Source organism: Sinocyclocheilus grahami, unplaced genomic scaffold (genome assembly GCF_001515645.1).
Source record: "Sinocyclocheilus grahami isolate Dianchi unplaced genomic scaffold, SAMN03320097.WGS_v1.1 scaffold33.1, whole genome shotgun sequence".
NCBI lineage: Eukaryota > Metazoa > Chordata > Actinopteri > Cypriniformes > Cyprinidae > Sinocyclocheilus > Sinocyclocheilus grahami.
Genome location: NW_015505212.1, coordinates 1,590,161 through 1,616,493, shown reverse-complemented (window position 1 = coordinate 1,616,493; position 26,333 = coordinate 1,590,161). Strand labels below are relative to the sequence as shown.

Below are 26,333 nucleotides of genomic sequence, written 5' to 3'. Positions count from 1 at the left end.
GTACCCTCTATATATATATATATATATATATATATATATATATATATATATATATATATATAATACATTTTATGTTTTTTTTTTCACTTTTTATTCAAAAAAGTATAATAAAAAGAAGTATATATTTATGTAATTCATTGTATTACTGATAAGCTGATCTCTGGTGTCCTAATTTGTTGCATTAAATGTTGATTTAAAACAATTTTTTCCCACAAATGTTGTTCTCTTGAAGGTGAGATGAGAAATGATCTGTACATAACGCTGGAGAAGGGCGAGTTCGAGAAGGGAGGGAAGAGCGTGGCGAGGAATGTTGAAGTCACCGTCTACGCGCTGGACGCCGATGGACAGATCCTCAAGGTTTTTAGACTCATAAATGTGTCCTGTTTCCCTTGCTTTCTTATGAGTGTACACAATCTGGGATACCAAAACCAAAAAAACACATTGCTAAGGTAATATGAAATAACATTAAAGATAACTTCCTCAGTGTTAAGCTCATACAAATCTGGCATATATTGTTTTCACACTCACGGCTGACAAACGGCCATCGAGGTGGAGCGGTGAGAGGTTTGTGGTTTTCCGTATCCTCTCACACTATCTCTCTGCAGGGGTTTGTGGCCGTGGGCTCAGGCGAGCCGGGCGGAGACGAGTATCACACCTTCGTGCTTTACCACAACAACAGCCCGCGGTGGGCGGAGCTAATAAAGCTGCCCATCCCAGTCGACATGTTCCGGGGCTCTCATGTCCGCTTCGAGTTCCGCCACTGTTCCAGTAAGTCCGACATGACTGCTGAGAAAACCATTGTTGTTTTTGTTCCTCGCTTTAGGATGCATTTCATATTCACACAAGACTGAGGCAAGACAGTATTTCCCTCAGTTAGTTGATGGGGAGCTTTAGAGAAGAAGTTAAATTGGCTGAATTTCAAATGAGTGTTGAAAGTGCAGGAGATGTAGCAGTGAACCGTATGAGTCAGAGCATCACTAATGGGCACTTAATATGGGCAAGTAGTATAATCCAGAAGTGGAGATCGCCAAGGGAGTCTTTTTTATGCAAATACTTTCAAGTTAAGCATATGTGCTTAAGTCCGTTATGTATTTGTCAGATGTATAGACGTCCTGTACACCAAAACACCTCAAATCATCTGAAGGCCATCATTCACTGATCTATTGAGCATCCTTGCTGGAAGACCAGTATGAATTTTTGTGCAGGTCCAGATCGGTTTATGCTAGTTTTGGTCTGGTGTAGGGTTGAGAATCAAGGCTTTTATTCAGAATATTGATGCTGGAGCCAAATGATTGGTTGATGCGACTTTGGTTTATCTGTAAATGAAATGACACAATCAAGTCACTGGCCACGTCATTTCGTGTGGCTTATATTTTTCTTATATTATTCAATAGTTGACTTTTGAATGTGTGAGACATTGTTCCTTGTGATTTTCCTGTCTAAAGACACTAATGTATCTGCACATGGCATGGCTCACAGAGTAAAATACATTCAAAAGTTTGTTTTTAAGTAAGATAACAAAGACAGTGATGTTATGAGTAAATGTAAAAAGTTAATAAACTAGCCTATTCTTTAAAAAAAAATTTTAATGTGTAAAATTCATGAATAAATCATAAAATAGTATAAAATAATTATTTTAATAATTATAAAATGATAATGTTAAATATTATTTAATATATATAAATATATTAATTAATATTAATATAACATTTATCTTCATTATGTATATTATTTGCATATAATTGTAGTCTGTTCTTGCAAAAATCTTGAGTAAAATATATATATATATATATATATATATATATTTGCCAAATATTGTCCATTATCCATTCTTTCTTCCTCAGAATTACGAAAAGACTGGTTAATGTAATTATTAATGAATATGAATTGTTAATTTAATCATTATATATTGATGACTGGTTTAAGGGCATATTGCTCATTACCACCAGCATGCAAAACAATTTTCCCCGATTTTTTTCAAGAAGAGTCACAGACATATACTGGCCTAAAGCTTTAGATTAAATGTCAGTGTTTAGTTCCAGCGTAAAAGCTGTATTTTATTGTTAAGGAATTTTAAATGGCTTGTAATATACAGTGTTTGTGTTCTCCAGCAAAAGACAAGGGGGAAAAGAAGCTGTTTGGCTTCTCATTCATTCCTCTAATGCAGGAAGACGGGCGGACTCTGCCCGACGGCACCCACGAGCTCATCGTTCATAAGGTACAGCTGTCAAAATGTCTCGTTGGCTTTTCTGCAACAAATGCAATTTAATAGCAACTGTATGTCAAATGACAAATTGTCCCGGCTGACACCTTCTTCATTCTGCATTGCCTCTAAAAGCCCTGAATTAAAAAAGTGGCTTCTTATTAAAAAGTGTAAGAGTTAAATAACAGTGTCAGAAAACACATCCCTGTGGCACACCCAATTTAAAAGCATGCTTCGGGCACAGCTCTGGTAATTGCAGACTGTGAAAGGTTTTGTGGATTTAACAGGCTTAAAAGAGGTCACAAACACATATGCACAGACACAAAGAGCTGCTGTTATTTGTGTCATGTTGTACTGTCACCACTCACACTCCATTAGTAGTAGCTCTAAACACCAGTTTATGAAAGAATCTTTTGCTGAACAAATAAAAGACTATAATAATGGTCTGATGATTTCCGAATGTCCCATTAATGCCCATGTAGCCTTTTATTTCAGAATTGTACAACCTATAAAATAACTTTTATTAGTGTATATGAATCAATATTTGTAGCCCCAGAATGGCTTAGCCTATAAACAGGACTAGTATGATGCTGTGAGCTTCTCTTGTCCTATTTACACCCGCTGAAATGGAGCGCTTTGCTCCAGTGTTTAAACACAAGTCTCGACGCAACACTAGAAATCACTGAATCCTGTAATACTGCACTGTGCTGTGTCACTAGTCATGTACGAAAGCAGTTCTGCTGACCTCTTACAGTACGTGTAGCATTTTGAGCAAGATAGATGATAAAAAAAGAAATAAGTCAGCTGTTTGCATTTCTGCTAGAGGCAACAGAACTGCTGACTGAATGTGGAGCGATTGCATGATGCTAATCGAAGCAGTAGTTCAGCCAAAAATAGATCTAATATGTCATCGTTGTACTTACCTTTGTTACAGTCCCATATGACTGTGCCTTCTGTGGAACACAAAAGAAGATATTTTGCAAAATGTTAAAGCCTCCCCTGGAATAAATACATAAATACATTTTACATATATGGTAGCACATTATTATAGGACCAATTCTCACTATTAACTAGTTGCTTATTAGCATGCCTATTATTAACATATTGGCTGTTCATTAGTTCTATAAAGCACATAATCTGCATGACCATATTCTACATCCCTAAACCTACCCAATCCCTAAACTTAACAACTACCTTACTAACTATTGATACGCATCAAATTGGGAGTTTGAGGCAAAAGTTGTAGTTAATGTTTTATATATATATAGGTACATCTCAAAAAATTAGAATATCATGAAAAAGGTCAATATTTTTTGTCACTCATTTCAGAAAGTGAAACCCATATGTTATATAGATTCATTATACATAGAGTGAAATATTTCAAGCCTTTATTTCTTGAAATTTTGATGATTATGGCTTACAGATAATGAAAACCCAGACATTTCTGTTTAAAATATCCTTTTTTTTAATTGATCTTATGCAATATTCTAATTTTCTGAGACACGGAATTTTGGGTTTTCATTATCTGTAAGTCATAATCATCAAAATTTCAAGAAATAAAGGCTTGAAATGTTTCACTCTGTGTAAGGAATCTATATAATATATGGGTTTCACTTTCTGAAATGAGTGACAAAAAATATTGACCTTTTTCATGATATTCAAATTTTTTGAGATGTACCTTATCCTTTTTTTTAATTGATCTTATGCAATATTCTAATTTTCTGAGACACGGAATTTTGGGTTTTCATTATCTGTAAGTCATAATCATCAAAATTTCAAGAAATAAAGGCTTGAAATGTTTCACTCTGTGTAAGGAATCTATATAATATATGGGTTTCACTTTCTGAAATGAGTGACAAAAAATATTGACCTTTTTCATGATATTCAAATTTTTTGAGATGTACCTATATGAGTAAATGTGCATAGGTAATAAACCATTATGTAAAAAAAAAAAAAAAACCTTAAGTACAATTGTAACATTCATAAATTCATTAAAATAATTGTATAACTAAATGTTAAACAATAATATTTTAAGTAAATAAGTTATCAGAAATGTATATGGAGAATAATTCTTATTTTACTTTTTAGCTGTGGTCAATTCTTGTGAAATATTAAAATTAGTAAATAATATCTTCTAAAAATAAATAATCTAAAAATAAACAATTAAATAATTTAATATAAAAACATGAATATTTTTTGTTGTTGTTGTTTATATTTATAATTAAAGTATATACACATTTATGAGTTGGGGTAACCCCAACCATATGTTACATACTGTACATATATAAATATATAGATCTATCTGCTTATAGATGTATAAATGTGTAGGTTTATAATTTGTTTATAAATCCCATATTCATACATATATATTTGTTTGTTTGGTTGTGTGGTGGTGTGTTTATTATTAAAAATGTTGCCTATATTAAAAAATTGGATGAAATGGTTGACAGGATCTTTTTCATGCATGTTTTCCAGTGTGAAGAGAACGCTAACCTGCAAGACTGTGCTCGCTACCTCAAACTGCCCTTCTCGAAATCAGATCTGCCCGGCAACAACCAAACTATGAAAGGCACTAAGGAATCCCTATGGATCACATCATTCCTCTGTTCTACCAAACTCACTCAGAACGGTAATGTGTGTCCCTTTGTACAGGATATGATAGGACAAAACGTCCCTAATTGGAAGTTTTCTTGGCATAACAGCGGATATGCAGCATGTAGCAGCACCCAGCATGAATCATCACTGAACATGGGAACATTTGGGTAGCTGGCATGAAGTATCAAGCAGCATTTTGCATATTTTACACTGATTGCTTATTGGCTGTTTCCTGCAGGTGACATGCTGGACTTACTGAAGTGGAGAGCCCATCCGGAGAGAATCAGTGACAGCCTGTCTAAACTCAAAGAGATCGATGGCTCAGAAATAGTTAAGGTCAGCTGCCCTTCACAGACTTGCTGTTTGTTAATGAACCTGTCAATCACCGTAATTTTTTTTAATTGGCGCATGTTTACTAATAAAGTCAAATATCTTGAATCAGTTTTTACAGGATACACTGGACACGCTTTTCGGCATTTTGGACGAGAGCTCTCAGAGATATGCACTCAAGGTGTTTGATTGTCTGGTAGGTACATACCCTCATTTTTTTGCACAATAGAGGCCAATTAAATTGCATGTTGCTTATTGTGCGTGTGCATTTTTCATCATCAAGGTGCACATTATAAACTTGCTCCAGGACAGCAAGTTTCAACATTTTAAACCAGTCATGGACACCTACATTGAAAGCCACTTTGCAGGAGCCCTGTCATACAGGTACGTTAAAAATCAGAAGCGTTTAACTGTCAGGACGACTGGAAACAATCCATTGAATTAAAATGGAAATGTAGAGATGTAAATTTCAAGCATCCTTTTGAGTTATCTGCTTGTGAAGTGTGCTTGTGTTGTCTTTGTTTGATGTTTTGTTATGTAATGCATGATATTTGATGCATTGAATGTGGCTTAAGTGCCCAAATACTTTGTAGAGCCAGGCTCACTGTATAGTTTGTTTTTGTCCAGGACTTTTGTTCACAGCTCTCTTGAAGCCTGACTCTTAGCTAGTATAGCACTGATTCTTCACTCAAATACAGTAGCACTTCATTTTGGATGTTCATTCATCTGGGTCAGAGATCAACCCACATTACAGCCTACGCAGTTTTCGAATGTGCGTTACGCAACTAATTAACTTAAAAACTGGACAGAATCAAACAGACAGCCATAAGATCACTTAAAATGAGAAAGACTGTACAGTTTATTTGCAAAACGTTAATTTTGTCATATTGTTCAAATAGCATCAAATCTAATAGAAATGGATTAAAAGCCACTACAGTCCAATTTCATGGGGTGTTTAGACACATCTTATTATTTCTAGTTATTCTTGCTCACTGGTGCAAATGTATTTATTTAAAGTCTTTTCCGTACCGTCTTTCAGTTCTCCTTTTGTTGTGATTTTTAGTCTCTTAAAAACCATGTAACCGCATGCAGAGCATTATTTAGAATCTCAGCTCACAAACTTTCCTCTCATACTTCACTCACTTCAGTGCAATGGACGTCACTTTCCTTCAACTTCTCATTGCAATGCTAGGAAATCGCAGTGAAAAGCGCCAGGGATCTCACCACATGATGCTATTGCAATACTTCTTTTTATGTGCTGCAATACATGAGCTTTTGCTATACACTGTGATTAAAAAGTCTCTCTTATTTTCCTGCAGTTTCACGGCATCACCTTCAATTGCATTTTAGACCAATTTTTTTTCTATTGATTATTTGAAATTCAAAATAAAGACGTGCTCAATTAGAATGCTAATGTTTGGGAAAAAGACACAAAAAACTTGATTAATGTTTACAGGACCCATGGCTTAGTGGTAACATTAAACTTTGGTGCTCCTTCAGACAATGCAAGTTCGAATCGGGATTGCAACATTTGCTCATTGCACTCTATCGGATTTCGATCATTTTCTGCCTCCACTTTCTCTGTCATATCTGTAAAAATATCCAGTTATCCAATTATAGACCCAATACTACATGAGTAATACTAGTAATACACTACAAATATATATTGTTAAATTACCAGATGCAATAAATGCAATTCAGAAAGAAATTATATATATGTATATATGTGTATGTATGTGTGTTATCGGTTCAGTACACTACAAACTTATTGTTAATTTGCAAGTATTCGGTCATTATATTATTATTATTATTAAAACAACTACTACTACATTGTGGGCTCAGTAACAAACAAATTCTTAAAGCAATAAATGCAACTGAGAAACAGGTCAGATTGGTTTCCATTATGAATCTCCACATAAATACTTTCAATTCTACTAAACAAACATAATGTGAATGTTCAGTTTTCCACAGTGCTGTGTGTTTGTGTCTCTGGCAGGGATCTGATCAAGGTGCTGAAGTGGTACGTTGACCGCATTATTGAAGCGGACCGTCAGGAACACATCCAACAGGTGCTAAAGGTGAGACGCTTCACACTACACATCCTTTCTCGGTCTCTCACATTGTTTTTACCCATATTGTGCTCTTCATAATGATATTTAGAGTCTGTCATTACTGTCCTCCGTCTTCTGATTTTGTGCAGCCACAAATACAATTTATATTGTAATGTACTGAAAATTCTATTTCTCAGGAATGGTTCGCTCCGGGCCGTTATGACTTCCATATCGCATTAGTTCACACAGCCCATGCATTCTTAATTAGACTGCTTTTATTTAGCTTTTTGTGCTCAGATCTGCTATTCTGTTGGTTTCCTAGGCGACGGAGTATATTTTTAAGTATATTATCCAGTCGCGGCGGCTGTTTGCGCTCGCCACGGGCGGACAGAACGAGGAGGAGTTCCGCTGCTGTATGCACGAGCTTTTCATGTCCATCCGCTTTTTCCTCTCGCAGGAGAACAAGGGCTCACGGCCCATCACACAGACACAGGTGAGAGACAGACATATCTGTTTATATTGTTTATATTCTATTTAACACATGCTGTGGTGCTCATGTGGGTGAAATGGGTTCGAGTTTAGCCTGCGACATTCCTCATTCTTTTCTTCCACCACCAGTTTTAAATACAAATCAGTTGAATAAAATAATAATTTAATTAAAAATAATTAAAAAATGTAATCTATTTTTGTTATTTTTATTAAAATAATACAATAAAAATAACATTTAATAAGTTGTTTTTTTTATATTCTTATAATTATTCCTGGTTTACAATTCAGGGCTATGATTTTAACCCAAATGTTTCAATAATAAATATAATAATAATAATTATCGTCATCATCATCATAGCCCAGAATAATAATGTCATTGTTGTTGTTATTATTATTATAAACTTATATAAACAAAAGATGAATTTACCTTTTGGAGCATTATTTTGATTAATAGAGAGACCTCTGAAACCATGGCACGATTGGAGAGGCAAATCTGCTGTATTAAACATTTATTTTCCAAAGAAATGCTCTTAATTTTGACACATATTTCGCCTTTGAGAGGTGGGATCATTTATATTTCATGGAGAGAATGTCGTATAAAGGCGGTTTTCAGTGCGCTCTCTTAAATTCAGCCAAAGCATTTAAACTCTCAAGCAAATGTTTCGGACTTCCCTGAGCTGAATGCAAGAGCGTCTTCTATTCTCCTTCACTCCGGTGCCCGTCACACTGGCTTTTGTTTGAGCCTTGCTGTGAGTTTGTTCTGATGTTCTGCCGTGTTCTACAAAGAGCCTCAGAGTGCCCATTCTGAAAGAGAAAGACGAATATGTCCAAAGAAAGAATTGCTTTGGGTTTTAATGAGAAAGAAACATCGTAAATGAATTTGACTAATAAGGATGAAAAGAATGAAGTAAGATTAAAAAAAAAAAATGGAGATAATGACGGCGATTACAAGAAACTCTAGGGAAGTGAGAAAAACAGACAGAACAGTCTTTGTTTCACAGCATCAGTGATGGGACATGTATTGCACGTTTCGGTTGCAAATCCAGCCGTCTAATTTATTTAGTCTCCAGATCATGGATTTGTGCATCAGTTGCATTTTAGTGTCAAATAGCCAGACATCAGAATAAAGTCTGGTCCACTTGGCAGCTTTTTTATTTTTTATTTTTGGCCAAGAGCAGCCCACTTAGACAGGAACAGATTATTTGACAGACGTGTAAAGCTAAAAAAAAAGTTTTTGTTTGTACATACATTTCTTCCACCACTAATTTTCAATGAAATTATAAATAATATGATAATTTAATAAAAATAATAATTTAAAATATATATATTTATTTCTGTATTCCTGTAATGTTTGTATTCTATTGAATTAAAAATAAAATGTATTTAAATTCAGCTGATATAAATTTGTTATTTTTGATAATATGATAATTTTATTGTTATTTCTGAGATTAAGAGATTATTTGACAGATATTTAAGGCTAACAATCAAACTTTATTTCATTTGTATATAAAATTTAGGGGTGGTTTTATCTGAAACGGTTGATTTTGGAAAAAAATAAAACAATCAGAAGTGTCAGTCCGCTACTGCCAAAGAAATTGGTGGTAAAATGTGTGAGCAGATGTTCTGTAGTGCTGATTATTTCACACATGTAACCAAAAACCAAAGTGTAATTTACAGTTCTGCTCATGAATATCTACACTCTTAAAAATTAAGGTGCTTCACGATGCCTTAGAAGAACCTTTTTGTTTAAATGGTTCCATAAAGAACCTTTAACATCTGAAGAACCTTTCTGTTTCACAAATGGTTCTTTGTGGCGAAAGAAGGTTCTTCACATCCTTATATATATATATATATATATACTATGGCATCGCTTGAAGAACCTTTTGAAGCACCTTTATTTTTAAGAGTGTAGCAGGCCTTGCAACAGCTCTGAGAATGCAATGTGCGTTTCCTTTGTGTTTCCTTGTGTTCTGACACGTTTTTCTCAAATCGAGCTTGCATAGCTAAAAGTGTTTGCATTCGCATACTTACGTAGACACGGTTTCCATGAAGATTAATGCTTCTGATTTGAGGCAACATCAACTTTGGCGTCAGAAGCTTTCCTATCATGCTTTTAAAATGTTTTTGCAGTCCCAACAAAGATTTTTGAGATGCAATCAGAAGAAATGTGGCATTATCACTGATTGTTGCAACATGCTGGAACGCTTGGTTAGCAGCCACCAACCACCAGCTTTAGCTCCCATGCAGAGCCTTGGGTTCATGTGTTTTAACACATACACACATCCAAATTTGTCTAATATTTCTGTGCTGTTCTCTTTTCCTGTGAATTGTTTGAAACTTTCATGGACCAAAAATGTAGCTTTTTCCCCTTCATTGATCGCCAAAAGTGACGGATCATTGTGGAACTGAAAGAGAATGTGGTAGAGCAAGGCCTCCCTGCACAGGAACTTGAAGAATGAGAGCATGCAAATGATTACATGTGGTGCACTGGTGGTTAAATGCATGAAGTGTCTCTTTGTGCAGTTCTGCACACATGCCAGTATTATCACAGAAACACAGTTCTGCTTTGTGCTCAAGTATAATGTATTTATTTACATGCACACACACACATACATACATGGTAACACTTTACTATAGGGACCAATTCTCACTATTAACTAGTTGTTTATTAGCATGCCTATTATTAACATATTGGCTGTTTATTAGTACTTATAAAGCACATCTTTTGCATGACCATATTCTACATCCCTAATACCTCAAGTTAACTGCTACCTTACTAACTATTAATAAGCAGCAAATTAGGAGTTTGAGGTGAAAGTCGTAGATAATAATTTGTTATTTAATAGCGAGAATTGGACCTTAAATATGCAGTGTGATAATATACATATATGTTTTAATACAACACATTTCATTCAGAATAAGTCATTCAGACTGCCTTACTGTACATGAGCATAAAGAAAATATTGCAAATAATGCTCACACTTTATTTTAAGGTCCAGTTCTCGCTATTAACAAACCATTAACTACTACTTTTGCCTCAATAAACTCCTAATTTGCTGCTTATTAATAGTTAGTAAGGTAGTTGTTAAGTTTAGGTATTGGGTAGAATTAGGGATGTAGAATATGCTCATGCAGAATATGTGCTTTATAAGCACTAATAAACAGCCAATATGTTAATAATAGGCATGCTAATAAGCAACTAGTTAATAGTGAGAATTGGTCCCTCTACTAAAGTGTTACCAAAATAATCTTTTTATACAAAATAATTTATTTTAATTTAAAATGATAATGTGAAAAGAATGAACGAATAAATAATGAAACTGTAATATATATATTTGTGTGTATATATATATATATATATATATATACCATTGTTACCATTATTTTGTTTATTCTCATTTATTAATTTTTTTTATCGCTGCTAGTTTTCATTTAGTTTTGTAATGTAGTGTGTATTAAAATTGCTGATTTATTTGTGCTTATTTAGATTTTTCCATGTAATCACCGTGCGAATGACCTGATTGTTTGTCATGTGACTTCACAGGCAGTGTTTCTGCAGTCGTTCCCGGCTGTGTACGGGCAGTTGCTGAAGCTCTTTACGGTCAGGGAAGTGGCCACATTTATACGGGAGACATTGGGCACCCTCCCCACTGCGTCCCAGGCCGACTGCCCCCTGGAGGCCGTCAGGCTGCACTGCATTGCCAAAACTGTAGAGAGCCAGCTCTACACAAACCCTGGTAAACACACACTCACTGGGGATGAAAATAAAGATGGTTATACATACATTTAGAGGCTGTCTGCTTAATGTTTGTGTGTGTTTTTATCAGAGTCTAGATGTATCCTGCTCCCGGTGGTGCTGCGTTTGCTCCAGGCTCACATGCAGGAGCAGCGAGATCTCGTCATGTGCGCTCACATACTCACCTGCATGCTGTCTCTCCTCAAGAAGGACGACACGGTACGATAACCCTCACACAACTATAGGACAACACTTTAGACAAGAAATCTGTTTTACTTGCAGACTCAGTCTCAGCAAACAGAGCCGATCTCAATAGAGAAGCAATCCTAAACTCCAACTTACATGTTTGCTGGTGTTTTCAGGGCTTTTTATGTAATGTAGAGAGAGTGTGTGCATCGTTGCCAGGTTGGGAGGATCAAGTAAACCACTGTTCAGAAAATGTATCAACTTAAATAAAAAGCTCTGATTTCGGGGATTAATACTGTTGACATCTGGCAACCACAGTCATGAAAGTTTGTTGAGGCTTGTTACAAAATAATACAAAATGATGCAAATTCCAAATGAAAATGAAATGTTTTCAGGATAAATAACTAGTGAGCAAACATTGCAGACAATTATGTATTAAAAAAATCGAGAAGTTGAAATCATGATCCTGATTAAAAAACGATGTGTATTTATTTTATCCATTAGAAATTGAAGTGGGCATGTATGTATTTATTTATATTAATGTGTATCATGTTTTTTAGACATCTCACAATTTTTTTTTATGTATTTATTTAGTGAATTATTAGAATTCATTAAATATATATTAAAATATTAAATGTATGTGTATTAATATGCTGGAAGATTTTTTTTCTCATGAAGTCTTATATATATAAAGGCAGTTAAAGGAGAGGGTTTTTTAGCACACTGATAACATAATAAAACTTTAAAACCCACTCAGAGAAGTTGGGTCTTTAAATTTATTGCCTTAAAAGCACTGCTTTTATTCCACTGGCTTCAACACAAATTTTCAAAACGGTAACCGTCAGGCTTTAAATTTCCTGCTTTTAGTAATGTTCAGGTTATGCATAATCCACAGGTCTCCATTTGTTATGATAGTTTTGTGCAATAAAAGATTATTTAGCTTATTTACTTATTGCTAAGAGTATGAAACGCGTTTGTCAAAACGTGACCCTAAATCCGCATAATTATGCAAGGCTTCCTGAAGACCTGCTTATCATTCATGCAACCCAGAAGCTTTGTCGAATTCGTGTTTTTGCACATCCCCAATTCGTGTCGACTTCTGCTTTGAAGAAGACCACAGGAAACTTGTCTTAAAAAATGCTGATGCTTGCTCTAAATGTAGACATCTTCTCTGACCTTGAGTCAAATAGCAGGTCTCACACGCAGAGAAGGACCGATGTACATCAGCTGCACTGGCTTCTTCCTGCGCTTGCATAAACTGAAATGACAGCTGAACCTTTCATGGCTGTCTCACCCTTTCTGCCATTAGCACCCTGTCAGACAGTGTGCATAAAATCACCATTGACCTCTTGCAAGGGCAGATGTATATATATATGTGTGTGTGTGTGTGTGTGTGTGTGTGTGCAGGTTTCAGCCGCATCTGAAGAGGTGGATCTGATCGTGGAGAGTGTTTTGGGTGTGTTACTGCGGACCATATTGGAAATCGCTAACCGGCCACAACCAGCAGGGCCTGCACTACGGCCCCAAGTTCAAGACGTTACGGTAAGAAAAACAAATAAGAAAGCAAGCTTTATAGAGAATAAGCAAGAAAGGCAAGAGTGAATATTAAAAAGTGAAACATGTAAAAGCATCAGAAACAGGCCCTGAGGGTGAGGTAATTACAGCCCAGCAGTCAAAGCGTTTCACACATCAAAGTCTCTCCACACAAGCAGCAGCTGAATTCTGGCGGCATTGCTGCTAGATGTGACATATTCCCCAGCGCCCGAAGGTTTTTGTGAATGCAAACCTCGCCATACCTCATTTCAACTCCAATTTATTCATCCGTATTCAACACAGACTGAGATTTATCAAGGGTTTTATGGGGCTGTTCAGTATGGGAATTAAATAGTTTTTTTCCCTTGTTGAGGCAGGTGTTTTGCAAATGAGCAATGTATAGCTAGACCTACAGTACATGAAATTTGCTAACTTTTTGATGTTTTTGTGCTGACTGTGGGGAAATATATGTAGAATATATTTAAAAAATGTCTATACCTGAATATAAATACATATATCTACATTGCTGTTCAAAAGTTCAGTCAGTACATTTTATTATAATTTTTATTTAATTTATTCGCTTTGTATTCATCAAGGAACAATGTGAAGAAAAATTGTGACACAATATTATATATTATTATTAATATTATCATTATTATATAATATTATATTATTTTTAAAGTATTTTTGATCAAATAAATGCAGCCTTGGTGAGCATAAGTCTTCTTAAAAAATAATTATTAATCTATATAATTTTAACCTTATATAAAATATAGTAAATTTTTTTTTTTTATATTTTAATTATTTATTTATGAAATATTATGTAGAGCTATTTTAGATGAAAGGGTTCAAATTTGTCAAAATTATAAAATTTGTACCTGTTATTTGTGCATTTATTCAAAACATTTTCAAAATGTGATTAAATATAAATTTTATATATTAAATATAATGTCTCGGAGCTATACAGAGCATGTTTAATAGAAAGTGTTCAAATCAGTGAAAAATATTCACATTTATCCATTATTTGTGCATTTATTCAAGACTTTTTCAAAATGCAGTTAAAGTAACATTTTTCAAAATCACATCAAACTGTGGATTTGTTTCTTCTGTAGAAATACGTCAAGTTTTTTGTTTCCAAGAGTGTCATATGTTGAATGTGTGCATTTCAGGGCGAGTTTGTGTCGTGTCTTTTGGCTCTGTTGAGGCATATGAAGGACAGACACTACCAGCAACTCCTGCAGAGATTCACCAGTAAAGACGAGCTGCGGGTGAGGCGTTCATCCACTTTATCTCACTGACATCAGTTCGTTATACAGACAATGTTAAACATGTCAAACATCCTCTCTTTCTCTCTGTCTCTCTCAGGACTTTCTCCTGCATATCTTCACTGTGTTTCGGATCCTGATAAGACCAGAGATGTTTCCCAAAGACTGGACGGTCATGCGGCTCGTCACTAACAAGTTAGATACTTTATTCCCCTGCAGTTTTACATGATGTGGTTTTCAGAGTAAGAATTGTGATCTGACATGTTTGATTTACAGCATCAACATCACCACGGTGCTCTACCTGTCAGACGCTTTAAGAAAAAACTTCCTCAGTGACAAGTTTGACTATAAGGTTTGTTCTCAGTCCGCTTGTGTTGTGAAACATCAGTCGATCTGTTCATTTTCTCTGTGGCACAGCCTCTAAAACTCTCTGTTTTCATGTAGGTGTGGGATTCCTACTTCTGCCTGTCTGTTATATTCATCAACCAGCCCTGCCTTCAGCTCGAGACCTTCTCTGCGTCGAAGAGGAAGAAAATACTGGAAAAGTGAGTCCTGCAAGCCCTCCGAATTCAAACTTTTTTAACATGCAGTATGCCAAAAGCAGTATGTCTGAAATTATAAGACTCTTATTGTTCAGAATGTTTAGAGATTTTATTTGTAATAGTATTATTCCATTATTTTTTTACATAGTTTATTTTAGTTTTTTTTCAGTTTCACTGTTTCAGTGTAGGTTTAGTTTTTACTGAGGATCAAATGTTTGGAGTAATTGAGGTGTTTTATATTATGGAAAGAAGTCTTATACTCACCAAGGCTGGAATATTTATTTATGATCAAAAACACAGTTAAAACCGTAATATTGTGAAATATTATTTCAGCTTAAATTAAATTTTGTCCATCAGAATATATTTAAAAATGTAATTTATTTCTGTGATGCAAAGCTGAATTTTCAGCATCATTACTCCAGTCTTCAGTGTCACATGATCCTTCAGAAATCATTCTAATATACTGATTTGCTGCTCAAAAACATTACTTATTATTATCAATATTGAAGAAAAAATATATATTTATAATAAAAATCTTTTTAGGTGTTTTCAACATGAATAATAAGAAGGGATATTTCTATTTTGAACATCTTGAGTTTACATTCTTCAGGAAGTCCGTTTAAAAAATGTCTCAATCATATTTTGAACAACTGGCGTAGGAGGACGTATTGTAACAGTATTTTGCATTCATTTGTGTTCAGGTACGGAGACATGCGTGTCATGATGGGATGTGAGATCTTTAGCATGTGGCAGAATTTAGGTAAGACATTACCTAATATCTGAAAGCTTCACCCCTTCGCGAGTCTTTCTTACATGAGAAATGAAAGTTTCCATCTTGTCCTGCAGGAGAGCACAAGCTGAACTTCATCCCAGCGATGATCGGCCCGTTCCTGGAGGTGACGCTGGTGCCTCAGCCGGACCTGAGGAACGTGATGATCCCCATCTTTCACGACATGATGGACTGGGAGCAGCGCCGGAGCGGCAACTTCAAACAGGTCACACAGCCCCCCCTTCTGGTCACGAATTGGACATGCAGCTATCTGACTGTAGCGCATATAATGCCATATTTGCCATATTTTCATTATTTGTAATAGGTGGAGGCAAAACTTATCGACAAGCTGGACAGCCTGATGTCAGAGGGGAAAGGAGACGAAACGTACAGAGAGCTCTTCAACAGCATGTGAGTGAGAGGACACAAGCACAAGCAGATAAACAGCTATACATACACACACTGCGGGTCCTTAGTGGACTGAATTTGGTTTAGAGAGCAACGGTTAGATTAGCATAAATCAGTGAAGATGGTAAGTAGTGGCAGGTCAGATCTCACCCATCTGTGGGTCAATCTGTGATTTGTTTTTTTGTGTTTGTGTGAATGTGTGTGTCAGTGCTGTGAAAAAGTCTTTGCTTCCCATCTGAATTTCAATTTCTGCACATTTTTGACATTTTATGAGATCAGATTTGATTTTGGATTATGGTAGAATAAAGTGTTGTGCTTTTTTTTTTTTATTGGTGTTTAAAATTACAATTATGCAATCTTCCAGTCTAAATTAAATGCATGGAAGATTTAACTTGTGTTTTTTATTCATAAAGGGTCACTTTTATGCATATATTTAGTGTAAAAATATACAAAGAAAACTGAAAATCAAGCATTTTTTTCACAGCTCTTATACTGTGTCTGTATGTGACTCTCTATATTTCTCTATATGTGACCCTGGACCACAAAAGCAGTCATAATGGTCAATTTTTTAAAGTTTGAAATCTGAAAGCTGAATAAAACCTTTCCATTGATGTATGGTTTGTTAGGATAGGACAATATTTGGCCTTTAAAAATATTGTCAAATATTAAAATATTTTCAAATACCTCTATTTAAAAATCTGGAATCTGAGGGTGCAAAAATATCAAAATACTGAGAAAATTGCCTTTAAAGTTGTCCAAATTAAGTTCTTAGCAATGCATATAACTAATCAAAAATTAAGTTTTAATATATTAAGGATTGGAAATTTACAAAATATTTTCATGGAACATGATCTTTACTTAATATCCTAATGATTTTTGGCATAAAAGAAAAATCAATAATTTTTACCCATACAATGTTTTTTTGGCTATTGCTAAAAATATACCCTAGCGACTTAAAACTGGTTTTGTGGTTCAGGGTCACATATATTCTCTATATAAGCTTTCTGTCTTTTTTCTTTTTTTCTTGAAGCTGTCACAGGTTAAGGTTATAATATACATATATATATATATATATATGTATGTACTGTATAATGCATAATACATCAGTAGGCCTCAGGTGGCTTATGATTTATTGCTTTTACAGTATGTTTGAATATTGCATACATTATTAATAGTATTAATCAGATTTTCTTCCCTGTAAGTATTCATTAGCCTTAACTATAGTCTGTTTACAGTTTTCAAGCTACATAGCAGGTTTATATACAGCATTAGCACATATAAAATAATATATTAAAGTGAATATTAACGCTATTTTAGATATTGTGAGTAAATAAATATATAGTAAATATTAATGTTGTTTCATATATTGCGAGTGAACAAATACAGTGGGGCAAAAAAGTATTTAGTCAGCCACCAATTGTGCAAGTTCTCCCACTTAAAAAGATGAGAGAGGCCTGTAATTTTCATCATAGGTATACCTCAACTATGAGAGACAAAATGAGAAAAAAAAACCAGAAAATCACATTGTAGGATTTTTAAAGAATTTATTTGCAAATTATGGTGGAAAACAAGTATTTGGTCAATAACAAAATTTCATCTCAATACTTTGTTATATACACTTTGTTGGCAATGACAGAGGTCAAACATTTTCTGTAAGTCTTCACAAGGTTTTCACACACGGTTGCTGGTATTTTGGCCCATTCCTCAAGAGCAGTAATGTTTTGGGGCTGTCGCTGGGCAACACGAGTAATAGTTATTTATAATATATAATAAACATGTATTAGCTGTTTTACAGTAGAGTCTGTTTCATAATAAATGTCATTTTTTGTTACCAAGAAATGTCTTTGTTGAGGCTCATTTTCATACACTCTACAGCAAGATATATAAATTAAATGTTAATTTAAATGGATGATAATTGTATTGGTTTTTGGCGTGGCAGCTGATTTTATTAATTAACTTGTTCATCTCTCTTAATTTCTCTGCTTTCTGCTAACCGTACTAACTGTACTAACTGAGTTTGAGTGGCTGGTGTGGACATTTAATCTATTAATATGAATTTGTTTCGTTTATGCTGCTCTGGACTAGAATTCCTTTGTTCGGTCCGTATCCTAGGTAAGATGATCACTATTCACTGTTCTGCTGGACAGGTGTGAGTGTGCAGGGCATGATGGGTAATATGATAGTATGACTCCTTCTCTGCCGTGTTCGTTTTCTCTTGTCAGTCTGTTGAAGAAGATTGAGAGAGAGACGTGGAGAGAAAGCGGGATATCCCTTATAGCCACGGTCACACGGCTGATGGAGCGACTGCTGGACTATAGGTGAAATATACACAGCTGTACAGATGTGCACAAAATACAAGATACAATATACTTGTAATTCAAAATAGTACAAGCTGCCCTTTTGAAAAACGTCTGTTCAAAGGTGAGGGGTCAAGGATAGATTAAACTGAAAAGTGAAAGTAAAAAAAATTAGTAAAAAATGTAATAAGAAATATTTCTTGAGCAGCAAATCAGTATATTAGAATGATTTCTGAAGGAACATGTGACACTGAAGATTGGAGTAATGATGCTGAAAATTCAGCTTTGCATTACAGGAAAAAATATTACATTTGAAAGCAAATTAAAATAGAAAACTTATTTTAAATTGTAAAAATATTTTACAAAATTATTGTTTTTACTGCATATTGTATTAAATAAATGCAGTCTTGCTGAGCATAAAAGATGTCTTTCAAAAACATAAAAAAAAAACTTACTGACCCCAAACATTTGAACATTGCTGTGCATTGAAACACTTACAGCTTGAAATATATTTACTCCCCAATGTGATATATTTTAGTATTTTTGCATAAAAAAATTCTAAAACAAAAACGGTAATGAAGCTACTTATTGTTTTCATCGTACTTTTTTTAATTGGTGAAAAAAATTAAATATGCAGTAAAAAAAAATTTAAGTTTAAGTTAACTTCGAACTAATCTAAAGTTAAAATGTATAAAGTAAATAAAAATTCTTCATTGTTCTTAATTTCTGCACTTCTGGCTCATGGATACACTCTTTCTGTTTTACAGAGACTGTATGAAGTTGGGGGAAGTGGATGGAAAAAAGATTGGCTGTACAGTCAGTCTGCTGGTACGTTTATTTATAACCTTTTCTGCCATTATTTGTCAGTAATATTCACTATATACCTGCCAGTTTAGACAAACTGGTGGTCTGGTTTGTGTTTTGCTTTGTCTTTTAGATTAAATGTTAGTGAATGGTATCAGTTTGGTGTTCAGTTCAAGACTTGAGTGTTAACAAGGGAAGTCATTTAGCACTTTAGTTCACGGAGGAAACATTAAAGACTTTTCATCGCTGTATTGTGTACTTCCCATTGCTGGAGTGATTTCCTGCATTCTGTACTTCTTCTCCAAGTCTCTTTGGTTTATCCATATGAATTTGTTCATCGTAACCAGGCCCACAGTGAAAGTCAGTCACTTCATATCCACAGTCCACCACTCTTTGTCTCCTCTCTGCAGAACTTTTACAAAACAGAGCTGAACAAAGAGGAAATGTACATCCGCTACATTCACAAGCTGTATGACCTGCATCTGAAAGCACAGAATTACACCGGTACTCAAGCATGACGTGAACCAGAATTACTTTGAAGATACGGTTAACGGATATATTTTGATGACGTGTTTATGTGTGCAGAGGCCTCATATACACTTCTGTTGTACGACGAGCTGCTGGAATGGTCCGAGAGACCCTTGCGGGAGTTTCTGAGTTACCCGATGCAGAGCGAGTGGCAGAGGAAGGAGTATCTGCACCTCACCATCATCCAAAACTTTGACCGTGGAAAGGTCTGGGATTTCTGCCATCCTCCCTGTTTTTGTGTCACGTTTCTTTCATTTCTCATCACGTGGCTCCTCTCAGCCCGCTATTAAATTATCAGTGCGTGATTGTATCTCGAGTAGCGGTCCTTCAGAACTAAATGGCATTTACATAATCAGTAACCTCAATCACCTAATCGCTTGATGAGAATAAAAATCAGTGTGTTTGTTGTCTGCTCTCCTCATGGCTGAAGCCAACTCTTGTGCTGATGGATTTAGGAAGCAATGGGACTGAAGCGCTTCCTCAAATACAAATGCAGTGGCACGCGCTGTTTATAATTTCATATTAAAGCGCAAATGAAACTACAACCATGCAGTGTCATAGTTATGTCGTCAGTTAAGTCATGAAGTTACCAAAAAGGTGATTAAAGTTGCCTTAAAACTGTGCATGTGTAAATATTTGTTATGAGTCAAATTTAAGAACATGTCTCTGAAATGCAGTGGTTTTCAAAACTGCGTTTGTTGTCTGCTCTCCTCATGGCTGAAGCCAACTCTTGTGCTGATGGATTTAGGAAGCAATGGGACTGAAGCGCTTCCTCAAATACAAATGCAGTGGCACGCGCTGTTTATAATTTCATATTAAAGCGCAAATGAAACTACAACCATGCAGTGTCATAGTTATGTCGTCAGTTAAGTCACGAAGTTACCAAAAAGGTGATTAAAGTTGCCTTAAAACTGTGCATGTGTAAATATTTGTTATGAGTCAAATTTAAGAACATGTCTCTGAAATGCAGTGGTTTTCAAAACTGTCCTGGAGCAGCCCAGCACGGTCTCCCTCTAACACACCCGATTCAACCCGTCAGCTCACTTTAAGTCCTGAAGTGGGTCAGAAAACATAAAGAGTTGTGAGGAAATCCGATGCGTGTCAGATCTGCGTCATGTTCAGCAGCGGCAGCTCTTAAAGCAGTCAAAATAACCTAATAACCAGTTCGCTGTGATGTCTGTTCATCAAAGAACAAAAGAAAAAACGAGGAAATCAGCAACTTTTTTTAACTTTAAGGATTCCTCTATATTTAATTTAGAATTTAGTGTTTGACAATGCTGTGATGTCTGTTCATCAAAGAACAAAAAACGAGGAAATCAGCAACTTTTTTTAACTTTAAGGATTCCTCTATATTTAATTTAGAATTTAGTGTTTGACAACTTTAGTCAATTTCTTTATATTTCCTACTTGCCGAAGGGCACAGGAAGCTAAATATGATATTTATTATAATGGGTTTATGCAAAGATTGTTTTAAGTTCACTTAAATTAGAAGTTGTTATTTTTTAAAGTCTACTAAATGTTAAAATAATTAGCTCTCAATTCTACTGTAATGCTGAATGGCTATAGTCAATGGTTAAATATTAGGAAAAAGAAAACAATTTCCTAGAGACATCAGTAGTATTGGTATCAGTGATACTCGCCTTCAGGCATAAAAAAGATGCCATTAAACAAATATAAAAAATATACTGTCTTTGTTTCTACATTAATTTGAAGACGAATGGGAAATTATTGCAATATAAAAGTATATTTAAAAAAATGTTAGGTTGTAATTTCAGAAAAAAATGTGTGATTAATTAGATACGTTTTTTTTAATCGATTGACAGTACTAATTTTAATCATTATAGCAAAATATGTAGCCGTTTTTTTTTTTTACATCAAGATTGCCAATATAAATTACTATAAATATACATTTTGTATAAACTGCATTTTATATGTTGTGTTGTGTTATATGTTATGTTATGTATTTTTTATTTTATGTGGACCAGATATTGAAGTAAGAGCAGCCAACAAATTTCCCCATACCATCTTTTGCATTTGATCCCTTGAATTCTTGCATTTTTGACTAAATCCTTGGTTCTCAAAGTACTGATAGTGCTCTAGTGGCTTCTGCTGGTCAGTTATGAAACTGCATGTGAACTAAAATACCCCTCTCTACCCCCTTTAGTGTTGGGAGAATGGCATCATCCTGTGCAGAGAGTTAGCGGACCAGTACGAATCCTACTATGATTATAGAAACCTCAGCAAAATGAGGGTGAGTTAAAACTCTTTATGTAATATGACAGTTGTCTCATTAACATAAGATTACCTACAATTACAGTACATATCAACAGTACATCATTTCACATGCAAAAAAAAAAATGTTGGTCAATCATAACATAGGTCATTTACGTAACTCTAGTCTTATTCAAATGCGAATGTAGAAATTGTCATCTACAACTTAAATATATTAGTGCAAGAAAATTTAACTTTCAGTTGATTAAATGCATCAAATGTGTGCAATATGGCCCCTTTAGCTGAAAAACTGTATTAACTGTGTTTTCTGCTAATTATATGACTGCAAATCACAGATGATGGAAGCTTCGTTTTATGATAAAATAATGGACCAACAGCGTCTGGAGCCAGAGTTCTTCAGAGTGGGCTTCTACGGCAAGAAGTTCCCCTTCTTTCTACGGGTATGTGTCATTCTGACATCCTGCAGCATATCAGATGTCACTGTCAGTAACTCTGAAGTCCACTTGGTGTCAGTATTAACCAGAATGTTTGTATATATTGTGTGTGTGTGTGTGTGTGTGTGTGTGTGTGTCGTGCAGAATAAGGAGTTTGTGTGCCGTGGTCATGACTACGAGCGTTTGGAGGCGTTCCAGCAGCGCATGCTCAATGAGTTCCCTCATGCCATCGCAATGCAACACGCCAACCAGCCTGACCAGACCATCTACCAGGCTGAAGCCCAATGTATCCTCCAGACATCTCTTCTCTTTCCCGAACACACACACTTGCACACCAGAGAGTCTTATGCTTACACATTTATTTTTTGAAGAGTTGTTCTCTTGTTCTCATGTAGTTATTGTCCTAGTTCTTTTAACTCATGTCAGTTTGCCCTAACTAACTGATTTACTAGTTTTACTATTAGCTGCACAAATGCATGTCACCATTACTATTGCTTACAAATTTAAACTAACCCCTAACAGTATAAGGTATTAAACTTTAGTGTGTAACACAGATGTTTGTATTCAGTAAATCTGGCAGAATCCTGCTGATTTAAGCAGTTTATCGCAAAATTATGGGTTTTGAGTTCCATTTGGTGTGGGTTAAATTAGCATTTGGATGTAAATGTGACATCCTACCTTATGTAAATTAGATTTCATGAGAAGAAAGTTTGTAATAATTCTCAATAGCACATTGCCGATAACCATTTTATAATTTTTAAAAGTAAAAACTCGCAAAAAAAGCGTAATATCTCGGAAGCCACAAAACTGATTTTCTGTATGCTGTATACAATAGTGTCAATGCACAGTGCCCTGTAAGGCCTTACAATATTTTTCAGAACAAGCACAAGGCCAGGACTGCCCGCTTTAAATACACGTCCATGTGGCTGAAAATCAATCCCCTCCCTCTCAGAACGCATATCAGGCATGGAGACGGTGGGTCGCAGGAGAGCATTTGTTCAATTGATGAGACATGTACCTGGAGGCCAGGCGCTCGGTGAATATGTGACGTCCTCTTCAGCACAATTAGAGCAGACAGGGCCGGTCAAACTACATGAGCACAGCGTTTTGTTATCCAAGCCGGCAATTAATCATTTGCCGCCTTGGACGTCTGCCTTGCTCGATTCATATTTATGTGCTGATGAGACCTCACGTCTGTGAGGCACAAGATGTTGGTTATTTAAACATTTGCGGAGGATGATTTCCAACTGTACTGTCTGCATTTGGACTGGGAGTGAAGTAGGAGATACCAAAGCAAAATTTGTTATTAAACACTTACTTTTGTAAAGATACAGAAAATGTATAAAATATAATATAATTAATTATTTAAATAGTTACTTTTAGTTGTTCAAGAAGTTATTCAAATGCATTTGTGTTCGAGCGACACGTGTTACATGTTCCTTGACGAATCATTCATGCAGATCTGCAGATTTATGCTGTCACACCAATCCCAGATAGCCAGGACGTCCTGCAGCGTGATGGCGTCCCTGACAACATCAAGAGCTTCTATAAGGTCAACCATATCTGGAGGTTTCGCTACGACCGCCCGTTTCACAAGGGCACCAAAGACAAAGAAAATGAGTTTAAGGTGAGCTAGTAGCCACAGTGTACTCTTAAATGAATTGTTCGGCCAGAAATTGAAGTTCTGTCATCATGTATTCACCTTTATATCATTCCAAACCTGTATGACTGTTTTTCTGCTGTGAAACACAAAAGAGGATGTTTTGAAGAATGTGCTGGCTGCTGTTTTGATTCATTCGAAATATGAACATGTAGAATGATTTGGTCACAAATCTGACACCCCTACCTCTCTCATGAACTCTTGTGAATGTGCCAAGAAAATCTGGGGTGCATGAGAAGATATTCAGTAAATAACAACTTAAACTCAGTGTGCAACACAAACCGTTTCCATTCAGTAAATCTGGCAGAATCATGATGATTTGGTTTCTTACAAAAGCTATTGTATGACTTTTAAGGACTTGTAATTTAGTACATGAGTCATATGAATTGCTTTTGTAGTGCCTATATGTCCATTTGGAAGCTTGAAGGCTCCTGACCATGTTCATTGTAAATGCATGGGCCAAAACTGACCAGTAAATTCTTCAAAATTTGTAGATGGTAGAAAAAAGTCATGCGGGTGAATAAATAATGTGTGAGTTTTTCATTCTGGGATTTTTCATTCCATCTTTTCCGGGCATTCTTTTGATGTCATTTTTTTCTCATCACTCTTTTCACTCTTCCTCTTCTCTCTTGTGTATTCATTCCTTCACTTCCAGCGTATGGCGGCCAGTGTGTGTGTGTGTGTGTGTGTGTAGATCTCAGGTGTTCTCTCACATGCTGCATTATTCACAGCCTTGGTCCAGAGAGGCTAATTAAAGTTTTAGGCGCACTCCTTCCAAATATCATTTCCCTTCCCCTATCACTCAATATATCCAGCATAGACAATCACAGCCTCTGCATGGATTCGATCCACTGCGGGGGTTTGATTTCCCCCGACCTCTGGTGGTTACGGTGTTTGAAATAAACTGTTTAGCCTGCCAGATATTATATTCTCAGAGACACCGGGGGTACTCACCACCCCGGTCCACTTACCGCACAGTAATAATGTCTGAAAATCTAATTTAGAGGTAAACTTCGGCTGAGATGCTATCCAGATGATACGATTATATTGGATTGAGGTGGTTTTGAATATCACAATCAAGCATCTGAAGTTCTTACAGAGCTTCCTCTGTTATACCTGCGCCAGCTCAGGTTAATTCTCAGGCTGCGCTGGATGGGAAATGAATTTATGAATGTGAAATTTAATATGTGAAGCAGTGTGGCTTGATAAGCGGACTGTGTTGCTGAGAATGAGCTGTTTAAAGTGTAGATTAAATGATATGTTTATATACTGGAGGAGGAAAGTCACTCGTTCATTGAATATGTTGTTACCGCTTTGCCTTATGGGATCTCTTGGATTTTCTCTGACGGTTGATGTTTGTCAATGAGCATTTGCTTTTGAATTTCAGAGCTTGTGGGTAGAAAGAACAACGTTAACGCTTGTTCAGAGTCTCCCAGGCATCTCACGCTGGTTTGAAGTGGAGAGGAGAGAACTGGTAAGTAGATCTCATGAAACTCACCCACCACACCATAAGGTCAGAATCAGAAACTCAACGCAATCACAGATGTGAATGCGCAGCCAATGACTGTGAGTGTTTTGTTCTTGTAGTACATACTTATTGTGCACTTTTTTTTTTTTTTTTGGAAATCAATGTTGATAGTTTCCTTTTATTAATATTCACACTTTTCAACTTAATTGGTTATAAATGGAACCATTTGGTGTGTCACTAAAGAGAAACTTAATGTGTAGCAAAATAATCTTATTCACAATAAGAAATATTATTATGTTTATTAGTATTTACTAGTGCTGTCAAAAGATTAATCGCGATTAATCATTCAAAATAAAAGTTTTTACAAAATATATGTGTGTATACTGTGTATATTAATTATGTATATATAAATACAAACACATGCATGTATATATTTAAGAAAAATGTTATGTTTATATATTAAATACACTTATATATAATAGAAAATATAAGAACATAAATATATAAATATATATACTGTACATGTAAATATTTAATTTATTCCAAATTTTCCACAGCATTACTCCATTCATTTTTGTTACTTAGTATTTTTGTGGAAACCCAGATTTATATATATATATATGTAATTTTTTTTTTTTTTTTTAGGATTCTTTGACCAATAACAGCATTTATTTATTTAAAATAGAAATATATTAGTCTTTATTGTTTTTTTCCCCCATTAATTTAATGCATCTTTGCTGAAATTATGAATTTCGTCAAAAAAAAAAAAAAAGGTTTTTGAAATAAAAATTTTTTTCCCTTGT

At 35.2% G+C, this 26,333-nt stretch overlaps 1 protein-coding gene across 1 annotated transcript in view; it reads left to right on the top strand.

Annotated features, from left to right (window-relative positions):
- Nucleotides 1-26,333, top strand: part of dock4b (dedicator of cytokinesis 4b) — a 50,769-nt gene that overhangs the window by 7,023 nt on the left and 17,413 nt on the right. The window contains exons 7-35 of the mRNA XM_016266762.1: nt 233-357; nt 606-768; nt 2,112-2,218; nt 4,679-4,832; nt 5,037-5,134; nt 5,241-5,324; nt 5,412-5,512; nt 7,125-7,206; nt 7,502-7,672; nt 11,213-11,405; nt 11,496-11,623; nt 12,998-13,132; nt 14,293-14,391; nt 14,489-14,583; nt 14,665-14,740; nt 14,833-14,933; nt 15,632-15,690; nt 15,777-15,925; nt 16,025-16,110; nt 18,193-18,219; nt 18,330-18,425; nt 19,172-19,232; nt 19,619-19,712; nt 19,794-19,942; nt 21,901-21,987; nt 22,304-22,408; nt 22,547-22,688; nt 23,863-24,029; nt 25,450-25,536. Coding sequence (XP_016122248.1) covers nt 233-357; nt 606-768; nt 2,112-2,218; nt 4,679-4,832; nt 5,037-5,134; nt 5,241-5,324; nt 5,412-5,512; nt 7,125-7,206; nt 7,502-7,672; nt 11,213-11,405; nt 11,496-11,623; nt 12,998-13,132; nt 14,293-14,391; nt 14,489-14,583; nt 14,665-14,740; nt 14,833-14,933; nt 15,632-15,690; nt 15,777-15,925; nt 16,025-16,110; nt 18,193-18,219; nt 18,330-18,425; nt 19,172-19,232; nt 19,619-19,712; nt 19,794-19,942; nt 21,901-21,987; nt 22,304-22,408; nt 22,547-22,688; nt 23,863-24,029; nt 25,450-25,536 — 3,221 coding nt within the window. The remainder of the gene's footprint in view (nt 1-232; nt 358-605; nt 769-2,111; nt 2,219-4,678; nt 4,833-5,036; nt 5,135-5,240; nt 5,325-5,411; nt 5,513-7,124; nt 7,207-7,501; nt 7,673-11,212; nt 11,406-11,495; nt 11,624-12,997; nt 13,133-14,292; nt 14,392-14,488; nt 14,584-14,664; nt 14,741-14,832; nt 14,934-15,631; nt 15,691-15,776; nt 15,926-16,024; nt 16,111-18,192; nt 18,220-18,329; nt 18,426-19,171; nt 19,233-19,618; nt 19,713-19,793; nt 19,943-21,900; nt 21,988-22,303; nt 22,409-22,546; nt 22,689-23,862; nt 24,030-25,449; nt 25,537-26,333) is intronic.